The 20,025-nt window shown below is 38.9% G+C and overlaps 1 protein-coding gene across 1 annotated transcript in view; it reads right to left on the bottom strand.

The window, feature by feature from the left end:
* Positions 1–14,921: 14,921 nt before the first annotated feature.
* Positions 14,922–20,025, bottom strand: part of LOC145990095 (cell adhesion molecule Dscam1-like) — a 433,569-nt gene continuing 428,465 nt past the window's right edge. The window contains exon 3 of the mRNA XM_083125747.1: positions 14,922–15,103. Within this exon, the coding sequence (XP_082981873.1) occupies positions 14,922–15,103 (182 nt within the window). The remainder of the gene's footprint in view (positions 15,104–20,025) is intronic.

Here is a 20,025-nt window from a genome sequence, read left to right as displayed (position 1 = left end):
TGAATAAAGAAAATAATAAATTGCATGTAAATATACATTTTTTGCTTCTCATACTGTATATATGAACCTACTATGTTTGTTGACTGTGTTAATGAAACTATAACAATTTCAGTAACTTTTCTTCAAATGAAAATAAAACACTCTAGATGTACTACACAATTGTAACGTTAACACCATTAAGCCTTGTTTCCATGATAACCAAAAGCTCAATATGCTGACAGAGGCAGAATTTTTTAATTATAAAAACAAACTAAATGTTACGTTTCAACCTTCTAGCAAGGTCTTCTTCAGACTCTGTACCAAATACAAATGAAATAAGGTACAAAACAGGAAGATACACACACACACACACACAAATCTCTCTCCTCTAGACACAAGATTATTAGAAAGTACTTTATCTGGAACATTCCTTTCCATTTGTTCCAGCAGGTGGCCTTCTCTTGTCAAAGAGGAAGAGAAAGGAAAAGAGAGGTGGTTTGGTATAAGATCACAGAAAAGATATGCAAAGTTCTTAGGAAAGCGGGCATTAAAACTTACAGGAAGGGAGGACGAAACATCTTAGGGATATCGAAGAATGCAAACAAGAAAAAGGAAAACTGAGAAGAGGAAGGGATTATCTACAAAGTAACGTGTAAAGAACGTCAGTGTGTGTACATAGGAGAAACAAAAAATAGGCTGAAAGATAGGTTGAAAGAACATAGGGATGATGTACGACTTAAGAGATAGAGAGAAATGCGATATTTAAGCACACGAAAGAAACAGGACATGACGTAGAGTGGGATGAGGCTAAGCAGATAGGAATGGAAAAGAGAGTACTAGTGAGAAAATGGAAGGAGGCCAAGGAGAACAAGACACAATGAACTGCAATGCGGGACAGAAGATAAACAAAGGATGGAATAAGGTGTTAGAAAGAGTGGAAAGGACAAGCGCGAAGGAGGAGAGAAGAAGGACGAGGAATGAAGAAAGAAAGGATAAGGAAAAGAGCATGAGATAAGCAGTCCAACCACTTTCCAGATGAAAGGAAATGTTTATCTAAATCGCCTGTCAGGTGTAAAAACAGTTGACAGGAGAAGGCCACCTGCTGGAACACCTGGAAAGAAATGTTCCAGATAAACAACTATCTAATTATCTTGTGTCTGGAGTGCAGTGATTCTTGTGTATGTATTTATCTTCCTGTTTTGTACCTTATTTCATTTCTATTTGGTACAGAGTCTGAAGAAGACCTTGCTAGAAAGTTGAAACGCAACGTTTAGTTTATGTTTTAGAATAAAATAAATTCTGCCTTGGACAGCATATTGAACAATTAACATTTGAGTTTATAGTGTTTGCAGCTGAGTTTTACCAAGTTTTTAATGATAGTTTGCAAAATTTCAACTGCCATGTTTATTTACAGTTTAATGATATTGACACTATTTACGGTTTAACATGATTAGTATTTTGTATAACGTTCTACACAAAATGTTTGCTATTTTGCCTATGAAAACTATTGAATTTTAAATTAAGATAAATTTAAGTGTGTTTACATATTATATTTAAATTTGCTTAAGTTCCACATATAATTTGTTTCCTTCCTTTTTCTTTCTTAGAGACTAATAAACACTATTAAATGATTATGAGATTAATATACTTTCACCAAAAGTGATTCTTATGTCTGCAGAATCCTTATGTGCATTATTCTCTAAATTATTTCTTCAAAGTGAATTAAATCTCGATTTAAATCAACCTGACTGAAATCAATCCACTTTGGTACAAATACTTAGGTGGGCAGGTCATGTAGCACGAATGGGAGAGGAAAGAAGAGTTTACAGGATTCTTGCTGGGAAGGCTGATGGTATGAGACCTGTAGGAAGGCCAAGACGAAGATGGAGGGATTACGTTGAGATGGACCTAAAGGAAATCGGTAAGGTTAGAAAAGATTGGATTGATGTTGCCCAGGATCGGGACACGTGGAAGACTTGTTTTGCTGCAGTCAAAAACCTTCGGGTTTTAAAATTGTAGAGAGTTAGGGTGTTCAAAGTTCAACCTCCACACAGACACAAACACATATATATTTATGTACGTGTGTGTGTGTGTGTGTGTATGTACTAGTATGTGTCGGTGTTCGGAAAGGTACTTTCTGAAAGTAACAGAGTAACAGTGACAGTTAGGCTACTTATTTAAAAAGTAACTCAGATACTGCTAACTGCAAATTACTTTCATAGTCGCTTTGTGCTGAAAATTTTCTTGCAAAAAAGTTACAGAAAATAAATGATTATTAACTGTAGTAAAGTAAATATATGAAGACTTACACTTGTCTTATATACATACATACATATTATTATTACAGATTTGCTTGAATAATTATTCATTAAATTTCAGTATATATATGCATATATGTGTTTGTATATGTGCAGTGTTTTTTTCTGATATTTCGCAACGGTACACCACACTAATAATATTTTACTTTATCGAAAGAAATTGTGTCTCTCTGTAAAATAAGAAAAAGGATGCATAATCACTTACTAACATAACACAACATTTTAAGGACATCACCGTTGGCATACTGGTAACGTGGTCGCATTGTAATCAGGTATCCTGGGTTCGATACCCGGTAGAGGCACATAGGGGCAGGGTTGTTCAAGGTCCATGAACCCATAAATTCTAATGCGTTCTATTGCGTTCCTCTGCAGGACCAGAACTTTTTTCTCGCACAATTCAAGTTCAGTCCAACCTGCGTATTGTTTCATTTAAAAAAGGTTCCGGGACAGAATTTAAATTGAACCGAAAAAAAAAGGTTCCTGGACCGTATTTAAATTCATCCAAAAAAAGGATCCTGGACCGAATTGATTGAAATACTTTAAACGTAAAAAGAATGTTCATGGTGTAGAACCCGTTTAAACTTGCTGAAAACTGTAGGTCCAGCCCCATTTAGCATCTCCGAACATAAAGTGGACATAAATACAAAAACTTTAAAATAAATTAAAAAAATAAGTAGTAGTAGTAGTAGTACTTTTGATGAACATAATAACAAACCAACTTGAAAAGTACCGAAAACTTTCTTCTCAGGAAAGAACACTATGTATATGTGTATGTGTGCAGGCGTGTACCTAAAATGGGAGTTATATAAATTCAAAGAATGGATATACAATACTTTCCTGAATTAATTTATGATGTCACAAACTTTAATACAAACACAAAAACAGGAATGAAAAAACTACGATAAACTTTCAGACGCAGAATTGCTGAAACATCTGTGATGTTTGAATAGTTTTCCCAGAAACCAGAATGTTACGGAGCCACTAGTCTAGGCAATATATCGCACGGAATGTCACCAAACACGAGATATATGTTTTGTAACATTTAACCACCCTAAGCGTTTAAACCGCACAGGAAATTATTCGAAGCAAACAACTGCGAAACACTGCAACCCCAATCTTTCGTAACCTCAATGTTATTGCTGCTGCAACAACGGCTTTTTGCATGTGGAAATATTCAGTAGTGTTGTTTTAGGGGCGGCAAAGTAGTTTACTAGCAGTGGTGCCAACCTCATTTTCCAAGAAACTGTAACGGCCTGTAGAAATACATGCGATTTCCTGAAATACTTTTGTCATAATGTATAAAAGGCTGCTTCAGTTACGTTATATGCATTGTGACGTTTTAGTACTTGTCAGTGTAATTTTCATAGCACGCCAATCAATGTATTTGATGTTGGAATGGAAATACCTTCATGTATAAACCTGTATATGTTTAGAGATGCTACAATAAATATGCATGTGCTGGGCATAAATAGTCAAACGCGAATCTGTAATTCCAACAACGTTGTTGATGATAATGTCATAACTATGATTGGATCTGTATTGATATACGTTATCAAGTATTATGAAGAGACAGGTTCGATTCCCGTGGGGCAATTTACCAGTAACCTCCTTACATATAACGGCTCTGGGGTTCACACAACCTCTAATAAAATGATACCCGAAGGTGGTCGGATCACACCAGTTCCACAAATGGCCACGATTGCGAATGAATGGATTCCTACTTCCACATCCCCTCGATGAGTCTTTAACCTTTTAGCTCCTTTTTATGTCTTCTCAATTGTCGTTCCAAGCACGATAAATTGGTACATTGTACAGTCACTGACACTAATGGGTCGTAGCAGTTTCATTGAATTGCAAGTAAAGGAAATGAGGCTGTTACAACACAGAAGTGTCCGTGACTGTACTAAAGATCTACCACTGAATCCAAGGATTCAACTTGGGCCTCCCCGAAGTTCTAGTGGTAACGTCGTCGCCTTGTAATGAAGGGATGCGAGTTTGTTTCCATCTCTCTCTCTCTCTCTCTCTCTCTTCCCTATCTTTTACTTTCTTTGTTCCTATCTATCTATCTTTCTGCGTTTCTCTATCATTTTTATCCTTCTTGCTGTGTTTATCTATCGCCTTCTCTCTCTCTTTCATTTTATCTTCTATTTCTCTTTATCTTTATTTATAGTTTTTTCACACTTCTCTATCTTCCAATTTTCAATTTCTTTTCTCTTCTCTTCTCCATCTTCATTCCTTCAATTAATTTTCTTGTTTTCTCTCTTTTCCTGTTTCTCTCTATCCATTTCTGTGCTTCTCTATAATAATTTATCTTTCATCTGTTTTTCTCCTTTTATCTGTGTCTTTATTTTCTATTTCTATCTATCTTTATTTATCGTTTTACTCTCCACATCTCCATATCTGTCTTTCCATCTTTCTTTCTTTGTATCCACCTCTTTGTGATTCTCTATCACTTTCTGTTTCTTTCATTTCATCTATCTTTCACTGTTCACTTTTCCTTCCAACTCCTCTCTATCTATCCGTACTTATCTACATTTGTTTTTGTGTGTGTGTGTGTGTGTGTGTGTGTGGTTGTATGATTTTGCTCAGCATTAAATTATCCTAAAACTTTCTTCCAGACCCGATAAGCCTTACTGTGCATGAAGTGGGCTTAAAACTATAACCTCAACACTCAAACTCGACTTCTCTTTTTCAGAAAAATTTAAACGCAATCTTGTCATTGTACGACACCTCCGTTTGATTAATTGATTTGGTGTTTTAAGTCCACTTTATGCACAGTAAGGCTAATCGGGACTGGACCTACAGTTTAAAGTGGGATCTGAAGCACTATGTGCCTCCACCGGGTATCGAACCCGAGACCACTTGATTACAAGCCGACGACGCTGCCACTGCGCCATCTGGGAGGCACTATGACACCTCCGTGTATGTTCTTTGCTTCGAGTGATCCATTCGGTTATTTTACGCCGCTTTTCTGCCACCTTTAGCTAGTCGCGACGACGAGAATGATTGATGATATGATGAAGGGACGCTCACAAAGAACCACGCTGGGATTCGAACCCGGGATCACTCCACCACTCTCTCTCAACCTTGAAACTCCACACGCTGCCAGTAACGACGCAAAGGTCTCCTGTCTTGAAGCGGGAACCTAAAGAGGCTTTGTAATCACCTTAGAAATGGCGCCGCCCGCGTTTCTTACGCAACCGTGCTTCCAAAGAGGGTTTCATCCCCCTCCCCCCCAAACATTAATCTTTCTACCCATCAGTTCCTCAGAAAACAACCCACCAGAAGCGACGTCAAATTATCGTCATTTCCATAATCATTAAGGCTAATCGAGTTATGATTTTGCATGTACAAGGATCCCCCCTCCCCTGAAAAAAAGCGGGACGAAGTTTTCGTGCGTGAAAAATGAGCCATGAAGAAAAGTTGAAGGAGAGCGAAGGCAGTAAAAAATGGCGGGAAAAGAAGTGAACAAAACAACGTAAACATAAGGATGAACTTCAGCATGTTTTCCAAGCAAACTTATATGATAATTGCTCTGCAGTTCTTGGAACCGGAACATGCAAGAAGTTTGTTTGTGTCGCAGTATATTCTCTTAGTTTTTTGGCCCTCCATTGCCAGTGTTGCAAACTTTAAGTTCGTGTTTACCCCAAAAGAAGAAATTAAAGTTCATGTATCTAACTCTGCTTGCTATTTCCTTCCTTAATTTTCTTGCATTCCATCTCTCTATTTCCTGTATTTCTCTATCCCTTTCTTTTCACTTTTCAATCTTCATTTCTTTCCATAATTTTCTTCCTTTCTATCTCTCTTTTTCCTGTATTTCTCTATCCCTTTCTATTTCCCTTTTCCATCTTCATTTCATCCCATAATTTTCTTCCTTTCTATCTCTCTTTTCCTGTATTTCTCAATCCCTTTCTATTTTACTTTTCAATCTCCATTTCTTCCCAAAATTTTCTTCCTTTATATATCTTCTTCTCCTGCATTTTTCTATCCCTTTCTATTTCCATTTTCCATCTTCAGTTCTTTCCATAATTTTCTTCCTTTCTATTTCTTTTTCTCCTTGTTTCTGTATCCATTTCTGTGCTTCTCATTTTTCATCTTTCTTCCGTAGTTGTTATTTTGTTTCTCTGTATCTTTCATATCCCTTTCTACCTTTCTTTATTAATTGTTTTCTTTCCATGTTTGTCTCCAACCCTGCTTCTCCACCTTTCTTACATACTTTAATTTTCTTTCCTTCTCTCTCTCTTCCCTATGTTTCTGTTTCTTTGTTCCTATTTATCTTTCTTTCTGCGTTTCTCTATCATTTTTATCTTTCTGGGTGTGTCGCTTTTTCTTTCGTTTTACCTTCTATTTCTCCTTATTTATCGTTTCTTTCCAAATTTCTCTTTCTTCCCATTTTCAATCCCTTTTGTCTTCTCTTCCCGATCTTAATTTCTTCCATTAATTTTATTGCTTTCTATCTCTCTTTTTCTATTTCTATTTATCTTTATTTATCGTTTTACTTTCCACAATTTCATTTCTGTTTTGCCATCTTTCTTTCTTTGTATCTATCTACTTGTTTCTCTTTCATTCTCCTCCTCTCTCCTCTCTCTTCCACTGTTAATTTTTCCTTCCTACTCTTCTTTCCATCCCTTTCTTATCTGTATTTGCTTGTGTTTGTGTTTGTGTGTGTGTGGTTGTATGATTTTGCTCAACTTTAAATGATCCTAAAACTTTCTTCTGTGGACTATGGGTTCGCAGGAGGGTGTGCAACAGCCCCCAACCCCCCTCTGTCCATCCAGTGGCGACGCCTCTCCATCAGCATTGACCTGTTGATCCAGTGCACAGGACATAAATAATACGTTTTGACCAGATGTGGAAGATACAATCCCACGCCCTCCAAGCCCACAGTCGGTCATGCTTTAACGTATGGTTGGAAGGGGGAGAAGGTGGGGCTTTCTCCCCCACTGGCAGGGACCGTGCGGTTTTCTCATTAGCGTTTTGCGAACCCCGAGGCTGGATATCTGAGCCCGTGCTCAGTCGACTGGCTAGGCAGAGTAATGACTACCGGCACCCATTACCATCAGGCTAACAATCAGCTGTCCAGATGAGTTTAATTTCATTAGAGCCGGCCAGGACTCCATTTGTTCGTTATATCCTCTCTGTCCAGGTTCGCGTGACAAGGTTCAGATTATATACCGTGTTTGTACAATCCACTTCCCTGCTCTTTTTTTCTCCCTCTGCATGCAATCTACGAGAACGTACGTACAGTGGCGACATGACGGACGAAGGTGTTACTAATTAAAATGGGAAATCGAAGCTTACGCAACCCTGGCCGGATTGCCACATTTGTGTTTTATTTCGTGTTCCGAAATTTAATTTGATGGTCGTCATCGCCAGAGTTGAAATATTACTTTCAGGCGACTGTCAAAACATTTTCACGCGCTTTGAGTTTCAACCTGAAAGAAAAACTATTTTTCCCAGATGCTTCGTGCACAAAGTTTACGCCAATATAAAGTCATGCTAAAGTGTGTATCCAGTGGGAGGCAAGAGGCTCTATATATAGAGAAATAGAGGGAGGGGTTCAACTTTCAGGAGACCAATGACCAGTGGCGTGCCCTAGAAAAAGTTGGTGGGTGTCATAACCCCCTTGGCCTAGAGTTCTAGAAATAGAAGGCAAGAAAAGAAGGCAAAATGAGAATTAATTACTAAAGAGTATACGTGTGTTGACGAAGTGCCTCTTCATGAAATGTGCGTGTTGACGAAGTGTGTCTCTGATGAACTGTGTGTCGACGATGTGTCTTTCTGACGAAATGTGTGTCATCGAAGTGTCTTTTGACGAAGTGTCCTTTTGATGAACTGTGTGTGTCGGCGAGGTGTCTTTTTGACGAAATGAATGTCATTAGCGAAGTGTCCTTTGACGAAATTTGTGCCATCGAAGCGCTTTGACGAAATGTCTGTTGACGAAGTTTTTTTTTTGATGAACTGTATGTGTCGACGAGGTGTCCTTTTGACGAAATATGTGTCATCGAAATGTCTATTCACGAAATGTCTGTTGACGAAGTGTCTTTTTGATGAACTGTATGTGTCGACGAAGTGTCTTTTTGACGAAATGTGTGTCATAGAAGTGTCTTTTCACGAAATGTCTGTTGAGGAAGTGTCTTTTTGATGATCTGTATGAGTCGACGAGGTGTCTTTTTGACGAAATGTGTGTTGTCGAAGTGTCTTTTTGATGAACTGTATGTGTCGACGAGATGTCGTTTTGATGAACTGTATGTGTCGACGAGTTGTCTTTTTGATGAACTGTTTGTGAGGACGAGTCTTTTGATGAACTGTATGTGTCGACGAGGTGTCTTTTTGATGAACTGTATGTGTCGACGAGGTGTCTTTTTGACGAAATTCGTGTCATCGAAGTGTCATTTGACGAAGTGTATTTTTGATGAACTGTATGAGTCGACGAGGTATCTTTTTGACGAAATGTGTGTTGACGAAGTGTCTTTTTGATGAACTGTATGTGTCGACGAGTTGTCTTTTTGATGACCTGTATGTGTCGACGAGTTGTCCTTTTGATGAACTGCTTGTGACGACGAAGTATCTTTTTGATGAACTGTATGTGTCGACGAGGTGTCGTTTTGACGAAATGTGTGTTTTGACGAATTGTATTTTACGATATGTCTCTTGTTGAAGTGTCTTTTTAACGACTTGTCTGTGTCCAAATGTCGCTATGACTAAATGTGAGTTGACGAAATATTTGTCGTCGAAATATACCGTGCGTTCATTTCGATCTTCAGCCGAGAGAAGCGTGGCGGGCGGCGCTGACGGAGATGCCGACATTTGCGGCCTGTAATGCCCGCTTATTTTTATGGACATACGCAGACATTTATATAAATATTGCAAAACGAGCACTAACCTGTGTTATAACACGCAAAAGTTCTTCTGTAATTCATCCAAGTTCTGCTCTTATATACACAAATAAATACGCTTTAGAAACGATTTTAAGAGCCACATATAATAAAACATTTTAATCATAGTTTTGACCAGTAACGTCCTGCTTAAGTTTATATCCTTGAAAGAGTTTTTTGTCGATGGGGATCGTTTGGAGGTTTCGAATGTGCAACACTGTATCAAGATTACGCTGCAGACAAAACCGTTAAAAGTCAATGGTTTTCGTAGGCTTCCTTGTAATCCGAAATCTCGGAGCTCGAGTTTTTTGTTCTTTCGCGACTAGATGAAGACAGAGCTGTGAATATAGTGGCGAGCAGATGTAAACCAAGAGCGTGTTAATTTCGTACTGTGCGCAAGAGTGTTATTCTTGGTTACTTGCCGTTACTTGTTTGTGTTATTGCAGTGTGTATGTGTGTTGTGTCAGTGAGACGATTGGAATGCCAGCCGCAAGGTTCACGTTAGAACAAAGAATTTTTATGTATGACACTTACGTGAAAACAGACTCGTGTCGAGACGTGTGTAGGCAATTTGTACAGAAATCCCAGGCGTTTCACCTCCACATAGAGATACTGTTAGACATCTTGTCCTTAAATTACGAGAAACTGAATCGTTAAATTTTAAAACACCTAAGCAAAAACGACGGATTCTAACCGAAGCAAAACTCGATGAAATTGGTGCAGCGTTAGAACGTTCTCCAAACAAACATCTACGTCGTGTTTCACAGGAGATGGACGTGTCAAAATCATCAGCACATACAGCCACTAAGCTACTAAAATTAAAACCGTACTCTTATAATACAGATTAGTGCTCGTTTTGCAATATTTATATAAATGTCTGCATACGTCCATAAAAATAAGCGGGCGTTACAGGCCGCAAATGTCCGTATCTCCGTCAGCGCCGCACGTTACGCTTCTCCCGATCTTTCGGCTGAAGATCGAAATGAACGCACGGTATATTTAAAAAAAAGTGTTTGATGAAGTATCTTATTGATGAAATAGTTTTCCATAATGTTTTATACTGAATAAATCACTATTGTTGAAGTAATTCTACCGACTCGCTGAAGAGCTAAGGGAGATGCAATGTCAACGGGCCGAATGTAAGAAGTCAATAATTATCTCCGCAATGTGTAATCTCGCAGGAAACTAGAAAATCCTTTTGTTAAAAAGCAACCAAACCTAAGCAAAGTATTTAAATATTCATCCTCCGAAAAAAAGTTCAAAACTCCATAGCATCTTTTCTCCCCTAACAATATAAATTACTCTCTCTCTCTCCCTCTCTCTCTCTCTCTCTCTCTCTCTCACTCTCACTCTCTCTCTCTCTCTCTCTCTCTCTCTCTCATTCTCTCTCTCACTCTCACTCTCTCTCTCTCTCTCCGGTGAGAGAACCCTCACATTCTATTTTCCTGCCTCTCCAAAGGGACGACGGCGCTTTTGAATTTTTAATGCCTCCGGCGCCGCTGAGATGCCGTCATTCTAAATGGTCGCGAAATGACAACTGACGCAGAACTCAGCCCCCTCCTCCCACCTAGCTGCTTCCGCGCCGCGCCCCTGGGTCACGATTTCATCTTTAATCTTCATAATGTCCCTCCAGAAGAGCATATGCTAATATGCTCGATTAAAAGATGCTCCAGAGCTTGGAAACTCGACACCACCCACACGTGACAACATGTTTTCGTACGTCATGCTATAATTAGATCCCATGCGAGATTGGATTCCCACCCCACCCCCCACCTTTTCCCCTCAACTCACGCCACGAAGCGTGCTTTCATAAAAAAAACTCCAATGGAATTGGTTATTTATGAAATGACGGACTTACAAAAAAACCTTGGGGGATGAGTTGACGCTCTGTAATAGTTATTTTTGCATACAGGGTGTACCTAAGGTCCAGTGCCAAATTTCCTGATGAAAATGAAACGAAAGTGTAAAGATACTGACGAAGGGCAACTTTCGATGATTCGAACCAGGGAACTCTGTATTCGAAGCAGTGTCTGCTAAACCGTGGATCATGGAGTTCTTAACCTAAATGGTGGCCTCTCCGATGCAGTAGTGGTAACGTGCACCCCCTGTAATCAAGGGATCCCGGGTTCGATACCCGGTGGAGACACATAGTGTGTCGGATCCAACATTAAATTATAGGCTATCCGTGCATAAAATGGACTTAAAACAAAAAACAAATCTGCCTAAAATGTAATATATATTCAATACAATATTTTAATGTGTACAATATTTAAACTTCCTATTATTGGATAATGATTTCTTGTTTGGACGAATTTGAATATAAAATTTTAAGAAAATGTTTCATATCCGCCAGAAAGTTTGACACAATAAGTTGCCATGGAAATCGAACAGGTCGAAGGCCAAAGCTATCAGGAAGGTCCCCAATCTTTTTAAATTCAGTAAGCCCGTAAAATGATAATAATTTACCACATAGATACTTGTATATTCATACTAACATGTCCGTGAATGGATTCAAATGCATCGACTGGAATCCAATGCATCTCCAGTTGATCCGTAGTCAAAACACACACGCCACCGTTCGACGGTGACGAGAAACGTTAAGGTCTGCTGTTGCCCTGATACAATTAAGTTCTCTACGCCACTGGCTTTACGTTGGTAAGCTTACGCTTAGATGAATTCGAAGGAGTCCAAAGGAGATTTCTACAACAGTACAACTGTGTTATTTTCCATCATTGTTCATCCTCATCGTTGCTATTAACCGAAGATATGGAAAAGCGACGTACAGTAAACAAAACAGAAATGTAAATACATAGGTTTGTACTGAAATCAATAGAAATAAGTGGAAGCCGAGAGAAATAGAGATAATTATGTAACACTGGGACCTCTATTATAATCCATATTAATATTGAATCTGATGTCTTACATCAAATTTTGATGTTTCATCAAATTTACCTCTTCGCTTAAAATTTTGTTCCTATTCCCCTGCAGGAGGGAAATTTCCCTTCATGTGGCAACACTGCAAGAGTAAAACTCGCACCGACTATACCCTGTCTCAGCTAACTGTAGAGCAGGGCCGCGCATAGCGGCAGAGGAGGAGGAGGGAAATCAGTGGTGAAAGCGCAGTATTGCAAACCGTACGGTCCTGACCGTACATGTACAAAAATGTCATGGCATGTACGGACGTACGGTCCAGACCTTAGCCCGTATGCTAAATGCATGGCTTATCAAATTTTTCACTTGCTGTTTTATCCCTAATATTTCCCTCAGAAATTCTTAAACCTGGAGACAAAAATACGGTCCGTTTTCCATGTGCGTACGGTGTTATCCTTTTCAAAAGTTTGCAACGATGGCAGATCGAAGAGGGAAAACAGAAAACTCCAGGCGTCCATTACGCAATCCCGTTTCTCTCACTATTCATTGGTGGAGCCATGTTGCGTCACTACTTGCGCACAGAATTGTTCTCGTTCGCCTGGTCTACAGTTAGCTGGTACGGGGTTTAGGAGCGCTCGTTGGCCTACACACGTGCAAGGCAGTTTCCCAAGTCTTGTTCACAGTCAGTCGTTAAAAGTTTCCGTTACTTGCAATGGCGTTACAGCAGAAGCGTTACATTTGAAGTAAGTATTTTTTAGTAGCAGCCCAGGCCTGTGTTCTTTCGGAATCTAATTTCGCGCTGAAACGAATTCGGCGTCTCTATTTGCCCCCCTGGGGGAGCTCCCGCGAAATTCTAATTATTTGTCAAGCACCGGGCGAGGCCTCTGCAGGCGCCGGTGTTTCAAGAAAAGCAAACCGACAAACGGGTCCCTTAGCCCAACGGAGTCAAGAGAGCAATTTTCTGGCCGACGATTGAAAATCGATTTTCGCCGACATAAGTGGGAGTTCCACATGCAGGAGGAGGCCCATCGGCGACTGATTTGATGGAGGTTTCCGTTGCAAACAAGGAATTTGACACGAAGCGATGCCTGTTTCATTGCTGGAAGACGGAGATAAAAATAGATTGGCTGATAGACAGAGAGAGGTAGACAGGGGATGTAGAAAGAATCAGAAAGTCAGACAGTCTTACAGAGGCGAGTAAGGGAACGAAGAGAAAGGGGGGATATCAGGAGATTCAGAAAAGCGAGATATAGAGAAGGTGAGAAAACTGATAGAAAAAGAAGGGGATAGATTGGGAAAAACCTATGGAGATGAAGAGGAAGAGGAAACGAAGAAAGCACGAGATAGAAAATGGAAGGTGAGTTCGAAAAATTAGAATAAAAGGTTCAGAGAGAACGAGAAGATTGACACTCTTACACAAAGAGAGAGATAAAAGACGTAAAAAGGGGAGGAACAAATCAGAAAGTCAGTCAGACATTTACTTACAGAGGGAAATAAGGGTAAACAAACAGAGAGAGATAGAGTGGCAGGAGAAGAAGACATTCAGGAGAGAAAGAGGACATTCAGAAAAGTGAGAGATAGGGGAATGAGAAGACAGAGAGGTCAAAAGAAGGGCATAGAATGGAAAAAAACCTATGAAGATGGAGAAGAGTAAAAGAACAAAGAAAGCAAGAGAAGGAAAAGGGAGAGAGAATTCCAAACGAAAGAGGGAGAGATTGGGGAAGACACTGAGAGATAAAGAAGACATACAGGATAAAAGGGGCAAGAGAGAAGAAGCTAGAAACTGAACGACATGGAACAGAGAAATAAAATGAGACAGACATACAGAGACAGCTTGGACAGGATATTGGAGTTCGTGGTTTAGGGAGAATTCACACCGAAGAGACACGAGACACGCTGCAGGGCCATTTAGGAAGTGACTGCTTTTATTTTAAAAAGCCAACACATGGAGGCACTTTAGTCCAAAATACAGTAGATCAACGTGGTAAAGTACTCTAGTGCATTGTTTCTCAACCGCTTGCACTCGTATCGACTATACTCAGCTGCGAAACGTTCTGATGAAATTGGTTGACAAATAACACAATGGAAATATCATATTTGAGTTGCAAGATTTCGTTTCTTAAGTCCATTTTGTGCAGAAATAGACTAATCAGGACTGGACCTAGAGTTTAAACTGGAACCCGCACCCTATATGCCTCCACTGGGTATCGAACCCGGGATTACTTAATTACAAGGAGACGACGTTGCCGCTTCGTCATTCACACTTTTATATTTGTCAACAATCTTACGAGTAATCCAACTACGTATTATAACTCTTTTGATCATTATCAATATTTAATTTCATGGGTACATGTTAATTTATGCATAAAATCTCAAATACTGGAAAGGTATTTACGAGGAAAATTCTTGAGATTGGGGTTTAAACAAAATATATGGGGATATGGTTTCACGAAGGTTTAGAACCATTTCTCTAGTGTTTAAGTCTTCACCTTATCCAGGCTGGAAAGTATAGCGTATGTAGTTTGAGGTCAGTGCGTATTATTTCTCCGTTTCTCATGCACAACACGCGTCTCCCGAGTTTCAATAACTTGCACAAATTTTAAAACACGATTTACATGTAACAATGTCTTTTGTTAGGTTTTTTCGGGCGCCTTAAAACTGATTAATGCAATTATATCCTGTCTCCTGTCTCTTCGGTGTAAATTCTCCCTTAAACGTTGCAGGAAATTGTACGGTAAAGCAGTACTCAATGATCGATCACATTTCAGCCATACAAAGGCACGTAGAGGTATCTAACCTGGTGTATATGCAACCAGAAATCTATAACCAATACACGGGTTGCATAGCAGTCAGGATATACTTTGGCAATGTTTCCTTACCTTAGCCGTGGTATGTGAAGCACCTCCTTGTCCGAAGAATCCAGCCATCGTATTTCCGGCGGGGGACTCCCGTGCGCAGAGCAACTCAACATGGCCCCTGTCGTGTTCGAGAAGTCCAACCAGGGGGGCGGTTCCTGAATGAACACCGGGCCCTGGAGGTGCGGGATGTTGAGGCTACCTGCAAAGAGAAGGACTCAATAGAGATCCCGCGGGATAAAAGCTGGAAAAGAGGCAGAGCGAGATGAAAGCTCATCCATCATAGGTTGGGGAGAAAAAAAGTGACTCGACGTGAAAAGGCGGCGTGGCGAAAGACCGAATCAAAGCAAGCATCGGTGGCTGAAAAGGAGGAACATGATAATAGGAAGAGATAAAGTTAGATAATTTTATGACAGCTTTCGTCATCTCGTATCGTCCTTATGGCTTCGTAGCGTATACATCTTGCTTCATATATCATAAATGGGGGCCCCCTACACATATTACAGATCATGTACGGCTCACTTTCTTCTAAAGGAGTTAACCCACATATTCTATGGCATTGTTTAAGCATCCAGTTAACACTCAGCCTATGTGTGCATATACATTAATCTAAATCAAGCTACAGCATAGAAATTTGGAAATTCCATCAAAGCCAAAAGATAAAGTGATTTTGTGAAAACAAAATTCCTTAATTTTCCAGTTTTTTAAAACCAAGCCATTAGGTCAATTCATGTATTTAAACATTTCTTTATTGAGGTAACTACATTTTAGCTAAACGCCACATTTAGAAACCCACTAAATGAACTTAACAGTAATAACGAGAATTAATTGATTTCCTTCACTTTACTTCGCGTTTTGTGCCACTTTTGGCTATTTTGCGAAGATTGGGATGAGTGATGATATGATGGAAATTGATAAATGGACAGCCACAATCATCCATGCCCCGGCAGAGATTCGAATCCGGTACCCTGGCATCGTAGCGCGATATGCTAACCACTCCGCCACGGGGATCGGCTAACGAGAAGTGAAACTGAACAGAAATTGACATAGAGGCATCAGGCATGAGCTTTTACATAATACTTGCCACGTATTAACTAATAATAAAGAATTCATAAAAATATCATAACAATTATAGCATAAATAAAACATAATTACAGCAAAATTTAAAAAATATACCTAGGTATGTATTAATACAAATATCTACCAAGCCAACCTAAAAAATTGCAACCAAAAATGTGGTAAATGCCAATAGACAGACACTAACTGTAGAAGATTTGTATGTGAAGGTAGTTCAAAACATGTCCATTTTCCTAGAATATTTAAAATGCAATTTCTAATATAACTGTCAGTAATATTCAGTGTATCAAACTGTAGTATACTTTGTTCACGACACATTTAAAATTTCTTGCTTGTCCTTCTCTTCTTTGTTCAAGAACCAATTTGTAGTGCACTTCCACAAAAACATTAATTTTTCCAGAAACATAAATGTATTTCCATGATTTTCCAAGATTTCCAGACCCTGATGTTCTATATTCATAGAAGCTTTGGTTTGGTTTGATTTGGTGTTTGAAGTCCACTTTATGCACAGTGAGGCTAATCGGGACTGGACCTACAGTTTAAAGTGGGATCCGAACCACTTGTGCCTCCACCGGGTATCGAACCCGAGACCCCTTGATATATATTCATAGAAGCAGAAAAGAGCCAGTCGGTAGGGTGGGTGACTGCCACACGAGAGACCCAGGCTCGATTCTTGGTGTGGGTGATTTTTCTAATAATGTTTCTGCTTGTAGTGGTTGACCCAGCCTCTGATAAGTGATTATCTGCCGGCAAGAGATGAAACCAGCAGGGTAGTGGTGCTGATCACATCATCTCCACAAAAAGCGGAGATTGTAAAGGTCTAGGCTCTGCTTCTACATGCGTTCTTCAAGCCTACAGTGCTGTGAACAAAACCTTGAGAGAACCACACACTTTCACGCACGTAAAAAGCAAAATACCGTACATGCTTACTGCATGTCTACTTAAACAGCAACACGGTACACACATCACAGAGAAATTATTTTACGTATCTTACCATTATCTCCGAAATAAATTCAAATAACTAAAAATTTGTTACTTTCAGATAGATTAATATTCTAATGATTTCATAGCAACAGTCAATTCTTGTAGTGTATACAGATAATCTATTCTTATAATTATAGATTTCATTGTTGAATATTAGAATTATTGTGATTCAATAGTTGGGAAGGAGAAGAGCATAGAACCTACGGAATTTCCTCTACTTCCAGGGTACAAAATCATTGAAGACTGGTGAGCGTTAGGAGGTGTTCATTGACACACACACACTAACATGTGAATATATATTATTATTTTTCCTTAGAAAAATAATTGAACCTAAAAGGGATGAGGAGACAGGTGAGTGGAGAAGGTTACATAATTTAGAACAGTATAATTTGTATTCATGTCCGGATATTATTAGAGTAATTAAATCAAGAAGACTTAGGTGGGCAGGCCATGTGGCATGATGGGAGAGGAAAGAGGAGTTTACAGGATTCTTGTTCGGAAACCTGATGGTAAGAGACCTGTAGGAAGGCCAAGACGAAAATTGAGGGATAACCTAGATGGACCTAAAGGAAAGCAGTAAGGATGGAAAAGAAAGATTGGATTGATCTTGCTCAGGATAGGGACAGATGGAAGGCTTGTGTTGCTGCAAACCTTCTGGTTTAGGGTTTAAAAGATATATATATATTCATTTGTTAGTTAGGTATGTACACCAGGTATGTATAAAGTAGAAAAATACCAACTGGTCAAAATAGATCAGGATTTGTCTCGTTCAGACTAAGGGATGGACTCTAGTTAAACACAAACGGGAAGCGCTGAATGGTATTAAAGCTTTCAAGAATCAATTAGTTCAAAAAATAGAGAAAATATTGAAAGTATAGAAAAAATGAAGTGTGAAAGATGGAAGTTGCAAGATTTGAATTAAGTGAAGACTGTTTGGTTTAGATTTTGTTATTTAGCGTCGCTTTTATGCCACTTTTGTCTAATCGCAACGATGGCTATGAGTGATTATATGCTGAAGGTACCTGTCGTGTATTCACACGCAGAGGTTAATTGATTTGCACACGTAGGTACTTCACAGTATAAAGATAAAAACGAGGATACGAAATAACGATTTAATACTAAACTTACAATAACCATTTCTAAGATGGCTGAACTCTCAATTTTATCAATAACAACTTTACAAACAATTGAATATCGATTCAGATATTATGCACACTTAACAGTACCTATATTCATTTACAAAGTACAGCCATGCCTAGGCCGAGATTTGAACTCTGGACACCTGACGTCGTACCGCGCTGTGCTAACCACTCCGCCACGGTGGGTGGACTAACCGAAGACCAGAAGAAGTCAAAGTGAAGAAAGGGATAATGAAAAATGCACTATTTCCTGTACAGTCACGGACACTTGTGGGTTGTAATAACAACATTGACTCTCAATTGGATCGTTAAAACCGAAACTACACACGAGAAAAACGTAAACGGTGCTACTGTGAATATTTTAGGAGAAATAATATTTGAAAATGGGTAGTTGCTTCCTACACACCCTGTAGTAAAACCAACATGCCTGTTCTTGGACTATTTTTGGCATTTTGTCTGTTTGATGCTCATCGTGTACATTGTAGCGTTTTAGTAGAAGCTTACTTCTCTCACATTTCAGTTGCATATACACGGTAGCTATTTAACTCTGTAACTAATTTGTGCCTTGTCGATTTGGTCGTTGCCATGCTTACAGTTGCTATAACATGGAATCCGCTGCGATGTGTGGTTTCGTTGCTAGGGATGAAGGTCATATTTCATACAGTAATGTGGAGTTTGCTTGGTCCAGGCCAGTGCAGTTGCATTAGGTTGAAAGTTGTGATGCTACATTTCTGCAAGAGCTGTTAAGTGTTCCTCCAGATTATATCGACAGCTGGGCCTTAAGGGTGTTCTAGATATAGGTGGAACCGTGGAATTTCCGAACACTTAAGCTTTGATGATGAATTATGGAATTATTTGAAAGACACTGCATGGAAACCTTAATATCTTCCCTTTCAAATCAACTAGGTAACAATGTTCCTAGTAACAATGTCATATTCACATTCAAGAACGTATTTAGGGGGTCCAGGGGGTTCGAACCCGGCCCCCAGAAATACTTTAGAAGCACAAAAAATAAATAATGAAAATACACTTGTTTAGCATTTGCTGCATAATCTAGGATTATTTCTTTCCGCCCAACTTTCAATGACAATACCAAAGATATTAATCTGAAAGTTTACTTTTCGTCAACTGGATCTAAGATTCGTCTTAATTATTTAATATTTTCTTATCTATTTCGTTCCGATTTCCTTGTCAGGACACTTGCTTTCATAGAAAATTTTAGCGATAATAAATACATGCTTTTATATATCTCTATTCTTATACGGTCTTTTTACCTATTCATATAATAATACAATACTAATTTATATATTTTAATTAATATTATTTTAATTGAAAATAATTATAACAATTATTGTAATTTAAACATTTACTCATTATTATCATTATTTCTGAGACACTTGGTTCGGACACCGAAATAAATTTCTAAATACGTGCCTGTTCACATTACCAGGATTTTTGGGGGAAATGCCGAACATCGTGTTCGCCTTTACCCCTTATGAAAAATAATTACTATAAAGACAAATGAAATCAAAATTAATTGCACCTGTTTTTAAGTATCTTCAGAAAACTCTTCGGTCAATTCTTTTATTGCAGGATGGCTTGCATGTGACATGTCTCTTCCATCTTTAACTTCTTTATACAATTTGTGCAAGTATTTCGTCTTGAAGAGTTGGAAGTCTCACATAGACTCAAGACACTGATTTGCTTCGTGAATTTGTACAAAAGAAGACGATTTTAAGTTAGGAACTAACAAGGGAATGCACAAGCACAACGCTCGGTCTTCATATGTAATGTACATACACTCTTATGTGTTTATTATTTGAATATATGTAAGCTTTCCTCTATTTGGAGATTCTCTCTGTAGGAAGCAAACGAATAAATAAATAAATAACCACTTTGCCACGGAGGTCGACTGAAAGCAGAC

Source organism: Lepisma saccharinum, chromosome 7, assembly GCF_977018435.1.
Source record: "Lepisma saccharinum chromosome 7, izLepSacc3.1, whole genome shotgun sequence".
In the NCBI taxonomy this organism is placed as follows: domain Eukaryota; kingdom Metazoa; phylum Arthropoda; class Insecta; order Zygentoma; family Lepismatidae; genus Lepisma; species Lepisma saccharinum.
Note: the sequence above shows the minus strand (reverse complement) of the source record. Positions and strands in the feature narration are given on the sequence as shown.